The sequence below is a fragment of the Eriocheir sinensis genome, unplaced genomic scaffold (genome assembly GCF_024679095.1).
Source record: "Eriocheir sinensis breed Jianghai 21 unplaced genomic scaffold, ASM2467909v1 Scaffold446, whole genome shotgun sequence".
Classification (NCBI taxonomy): domain Eukaryota; kingdom Metazoa; phylum Arthropoda; class Malacostraca; order Decapoda; family Varunidae; genus Eriocheir; species Eriocheir sinensis.
In genome coordinates this window covers 349737-355736 of record NW_026111772.1, presented here as the reverse complement: position 1 = coordinate 355736, position 6000 = coordinate 349737, and the positions used below count along the sequence as shown (strand labels likewise).

General features: G+C 43.8%; 1 protein-coding gene across 1 annotated transcript in view; it reads right to left on the bottom strand.

Annotated features, from left to right (window-relative positions):
• Positions 1-483: 483 nt before the first annotated feature.
• Positions 484-6000, bottom strand: part of LOC126992333 (G-protein coupled receptor GRL101-like) — a gene marked incomplete at its 3' end in the record, with an annotated part of 47847 nt that continues 42330 nt past the window's right edge. Inside the window, exons 5-6 of the mRNA XM_050851019.1 lie at positions 4978-5152; positions 484-676 (exon numbers count right to left, since the gene is read on the bottom strand). Of these exons, the coding sequence (XP_050706976.1) occupies positions 484-676; positions 4978-5152 (368 nt within the window). The remainder of the gene's footprint in view (positions 677-4977; positions 5153-6000) is intronic.

The following is a 6000-nucleotide window of genomic DNA, read 5'->3' as shown; positions in this document are numbered from 1 at the left end:
TATATATATATATATATATATATATATATATAATTGCACAGGAGAGAGGACTTGAAAAATATTTAACCTCCTAGTATCCGCAACTTCTTCTTTTTTCTTCTTCTCCTCTTTCCTTCTGTTCTCTTCCCCTTTTCTCATCCTTCCTTCTTGCTTTTTTTTGTTTGTTCTTTATTTCGTCTTCCTTCTCATCACCTCTCCTCTCTCCCAATAACCACCAATGCGATTTAATCTTTCCCAGCACACACCAGTGGGATTCAACCCTTCCCAGCATCCACCAATGAGATTTAATCTTCCCCTCACCCAACAATAAGATTTCACTTTTCCCAGCATCCACCAATGAGAGTTAACCTTCCCCAGCATCCAACAATAAGATTTCACTTTTCCCAGCATCCACCAATGAGATTTAACCTTTCCTAGCATCCAACAATAAGATTTCACTTTTCTCAGCATCCACCAATGAAACAAAAAACAAAGTAAACTCACCTTGTAGATTCCGTCCCGCGAAGAGAATGGGAGCGGTCGAGGCAGCACCCATTGCCCGCCTGGAGGCTGTGGTGGTGGGGGGCGGGGCAGGAAAGGGCTCCGTGTGGGGGAAGGGTGGAGGAGGCGGAGGGCGAGGTGCGGGCCGTGGGGATCACCGCTAAGGCCTGAGGAGCACCACTGTCCTGTCTGTCCACTGTGGAAAGCACCTGGGGGGAGGAGAGAAGGGAAGGTGGAGAATGGAGTGGTAGACTAGGAAAGATGAGAATGTAAAAGGGGAAGAAAGAGGAAAAGAAAATTTGATAGAAGGGGAAAGAAGATTAAGGAACAAAGGGGAAAAAAAGGTAAATGGAAAGGGAAAAGAAGAAAAATGGAAAGGGAAAATAAGGGGAAAGGTCTAAAACAGGATGGGGAGCGAATTGAAAAGTGAAAAGAAGAAAGAAGGAAGAAAAAGAGAAAAGGAGAAAGAAGGTTAAGGAAAGAAAGGGAGAAAAGAAAAAGGAAAAGGGAAAAAGGAAAAGGAGAAAGAAGGACGAAAAAGAGAAAAGATGAAAGAAGGTTCAGGGGAGAAGGCGAAAGAAGGAAAACGGAAAAGGGAAAAGGAGAAAGAAGGATGAAAAAGAGAAAAGAAGAAAGAAGGTTAATGGGAGAAGAGTGAAAAGTGAAAAGGAGAAAGAGGGGGGAAAAGGTGAAGGAGAAAAGGGGAAAGAAGGAAAATCGGAAAGGGGAAACGGGAAAAGTGTAAAAAAAGGGAGAGAATGGAAAAAAGGGGAAAGGGAAAAGGTCAAGGAGATAAAGAAAAGAAAGTCAATTAGAAAAGGGGAAAGAAGGTCGAGAAGAAAAGGAGAAAGAAGGCGAAAGAAGGTGAAGGAGAAAAGGGAAAAGAGCAAAAAAGTGGAAAAGGGAACGAAGTGAAAAGTGTAAAGGAGAAAGAATGGACAAAAAGAAAAGGAGATAGAAGTACGAGAAAAAAAAGGAAGAAGGGGAAAGAGAGAAAAGGTGAAAAGGGTAAAAAAAAGGAAGAAAAGAAAAGGAGAAAGGGAAAGAAGTGAAAGAGAAAGGAGAAAAAGGAAAAGGATAAAGAAAGAAAAGGTGGAAAGGGGAAAAGAAAAAGGTAGAAGGGGGAAAGAAGGGGAAAGAAAGAAAAGGTGAAAAGGGTAAAAAAAAGTCCGAAAAGAAAAGGAGGAAGGGAAAAAAGTGAAAGAAAAAGGGGAAAAAGGAAAAGGATAAAAAAGGAAAAGATGAAAAAGGGAAAGAAGAAAAAGGTGGAAAGGGGAAAGGAGAAAGGACAAAAACAAAGAGAAAAGACGTGAGGGAAAAAAGAAAGAAGGAAAATGTGGAAAGAAGAAAGAATTGAAGAATGGAAAAAAGGGGAAAGGGATAAGTAGAAAATAAGGTGGAAGGAAGAAGTGGAAAAATGTAGGAAAAGGTATGAAAGGGGAATGAAAGTGGACAAAATAAAATGGTTATTCTTCTTCTTATTTCCTTTCTTCTTTTATGAAATGCCGATAGTTTTTTTCTCGCTTCAGTGATACCGAACAGTCTCTCCTCCTTCTCACTCTTCTTCCTTTTCTCTTCCTCCTTTCCTCGCTCTTCTCTTCTTGATCTTGCTTTTTCCTGCTCTTTTCTTTCCTCCTCGTTCTTATTCCCATTTCCCCTTTTCCAGTAATCACCAATAAGATCTAACCTTTCACAACATCCACCACTGAGATTTAACCTTTCCCAGCATCCACCAATGAGAATTAACCTTTTCTATCCACCAATACGATTAACCTTTCCCAGCATCCACCAATACGATTTCACTTTTCCCAGCATCCACCAATGAGATCTAACCTTTCCCAGCATCCACCAATGAGAATTAACCTTTTCTAGTATCCACCAATACGATTTCGCCTTCCCAACATCCACGATACAATATAATCTCCCCAGCATACACTAATATGATATAAACTTTCCTTCTTTTCCAGTAACCACGAATGAGATCCAACCTCTCCTAGTTCTTTTCCTCCTTCTTCTTCTTCTCCCTCTTCCTCCTGCTCTCTTCATCCTCTCCTCGCCCTTCCCTTCTTGGTCATGTATTTCTTGTTCTTCGTTTCTTTCCTTCTCGTTCATTGTCCCGTTCCCCCTTTCCCAGCATCCGCCGATACCCTCTAACCTTTCCCACCAGTATCATATTTATCTCAGTGGTTCAGCAAGGGGAGAGAATACACAGAGTTCACAATGGCTCGGCAAGTAAGTCCCGCTACCCAACATACATTATAAGAAAAATAACACGATTTAATCTTTCCCGGTGATCATCAATGAGATCTAACTTTTCCCAGCATCCACCGATGAGATATACTTTCCCTTTCGTATAGTAACCATCAATGAGATCTGACTTTCCCAGCATCCACTAATATGATATAACATTTCCACTTTTTTTGGAAAGCAGTTGTAGTTAGTGTAGTAAGTAAGCTACAGTTAGGCGGTGGCTGAGTGGTTAGCATGCCGGTCCCGCGTTCGCCACGTCATGGATGATGCGGGTTCGAATCCGCCGCTACCACCTGGGATTTTTCAGTCACCGCCGAGTGGCCTAAGACTACCCACATGCTGTCCTGAAGACCACCCATCAACCCGGACTCTAGAGGAACTGTCCAAGGGAAATCAAGAATGAGCTCCGGGGAGCAGCATGAGCCAAGAATAGATGGCGCCACTATAAACACTTGCCTGCGCCATGACGGGCTTGGGCCAACCATCAGACCTAACCAAGAAAACCTACTGGCGCTATAGACCAGGACGTAGAAAAAAAATAGTGAACAGTTGTACACGGCGGACCCTACGAGTGGGTGGCTTCCAGTTGCCGAGTTGTAGGTGCCTGATACTGATCCACACATCAACGAAAGTTTACCCTCTCTTGACGAGGTCAGGGAGGCTGTGGCAAAGTTGAGGAGTGGAAAAGCACCTGGCATCTGTAACATCAGAGGTGGGGCCATGATCCGCGGATTGCAAGCGGTATTGATTGCCGCATGGCAGTCTGGTACCATTCCTCCTAACTCCTAACCTTTCCCATCATCCACCAATACGATTTCACTTTCCCCAGCATCCATCAATATGATTTAACTTTTCCCAGCATCCACCAATATGATTTAAACTCTCCCATCATCCACCAATACTATCTAACCTCCCCCAGCATCCACCAAAACAATTCCACCCCCACAGCATCCACCAATACGATTTAATCTTTCCCAGCATCCATCAATACAATTTAACCTTTCCCAGGATCCATCAATACGATTTAACCTTTCCCAGCATCCATCAATACGATTTAAACTCTCGCAGCATCCATCAATACGATTTAAACTCTCGCAGCATCCATCAATACGATTTAAACTCTCCCAGCATCCATCAATACGATTTAAACTCTCCCAGCATCCATCAATACGATTTAACCTTTCCCAGCATCCATCAATACGATTTAAACTCTCCCAGCATCCATCAATACGATTTAACCTTTCCCAGCATCCATCAATACGATTTAAACTCTCCCAGCATCCATCAATACGATTTAACCTTTCCCAGCATCCATCAATACGATTTAAACTCTCCCAGCATCCATCAATACGATTTAAATTCTCCCAGCATCCATCAATACGATTTAACCTTTCCCAGCATCCATCAATACGATTTAAACTCTCCCAGCATCCATCAATACGATTTAACCTTTCCCAACATCCATCAATATGATTTAAACTCTCCCAGCATCCATCAATACGATTTAAACTCTTGCAGCATCCATCAATACGATTTAACCTTTCCCAACATCCATCAATATGATTTAAACTCTCGCAGCATCCATCAATACGATTTAACCTTTCCCAGCATCCATCAATATGATTTAAACTCTTGCAGCATCCACCAATGCGATTTAAACTCTGGCAGCATCCACTAATACAATCTCACCTCCCCAGCATCCATCAATACGATTTAAACTCTCCCAGCATCCACTAATACAATCTCACCTCCCCAGCATCCATCAATACGATTTAGACTCTCCCAGCATCCACCAATACGATTTAACCTTTCCCAGCATCCATCAATACACCTTTCCCAGCATCCATCAATACGATTTAAACTCTCGCAGCATCCATCAATACGATTAAAACGCTTCCAGTATCCAGCAATACGATTTAAACTCTCCCAGCATCCACCAATACAATCTCACCTCCCCAGCATCCATCAATACGATTTAAACTCTCCCAGCATCCACCAATATAATCTCACCTCCCCAGCATCCATCAATACGATTTAAACTCTCCCAGCATCCACCAATACGATTAACCTTTCCCAGCATCCTCCAATACAATCTCACCTCCCCAGCATCCACCAATACGATTTAACCTTTCCCAGTTTCCACCAATGAGATATAACCCTTCTCAGCATCCATCAATACAATTGCACCCTTTCCAGCATTCATTAGTACGATTTCAACCCTCTTCCCCATCCCAGTTTGTGACTTACAGGAGGTGGAGGTGGTGGTTGTGGCCCGTCGAGAGAGCGACCACCTGAAGGAAGTCCTCACGTCCCTCGCGCGCTGTCTCGCCTTGCTGAGGAACGGCGCCGTGCTGAGCGTGTACAGGAGGGGGTTGATGGCCGCGTTGAGGGGCAGCACGAACACCGCCACCCACGCGAACACCTGGCGACGGAAGGCACAGGTGAGGGGGGGGAGAGGGGTAAAAGGCATGTTAAGAGAAGGGAAGGAGGAGGGATGGAGAGAGGGAGGGAAGAACACTGCCAACTACCTGAACATCTGGGGACGGTAGGCACAGGTGAGGGAGTGGGCACAGAGTGGTAGTAGTAGTAGTAGTGGTAGTAGCATTATAGTCCGGCAAATCTTAAGTGGCGGCTCTGACGTAGACAGCCCGGTAGACACTGGTGCTATGTCTCCAACTGACCTCGCGCACCGTGCCTTTCACACCCTTCTCTCTCTCTCTCTCCTCGTGTCTCTCTCTTTCTCTCTCACTCTAGTATAAAATCAAATATGATTTTTTATGATTGATTCTCTATCTGTGAGTGAATACAAAGAAATCTGTACAACACTTGGCAGAGTTGCCACCGCGGCGTTGTCAGCTCAAGTCAACCCAACACACCGCAGTTGCCAGTTGCTCTGCCTGCTTTAATTATCGCATTTCTGCCATTTTTTGGTGTGTGTCTGCCATCTGCCATACAATATCAGCCAAATGGCATAATTATGACAAAATATGGAGACTGTACCTGTATATGTAATGCCAGGACCGTGAAGCAAATTTTGATGTGAATCATCCAGGTGAATGGTGAGGTTCCGCTGGGGATGGCCAGGGAGTGGGGAAGGAGTGGTCGCTAAGAACATTAAAATATTACACTGTGACCTTATTTTCACACCACCCAAGGGGTAAAGAGTCTTGGTGCATTTTTTAAGAGGTTTATTATTAATATTATTATTATTATTATTATTATTATGCATTGTCGTGCACCATACTCCCCGAATGAGAGTACACCCCCACT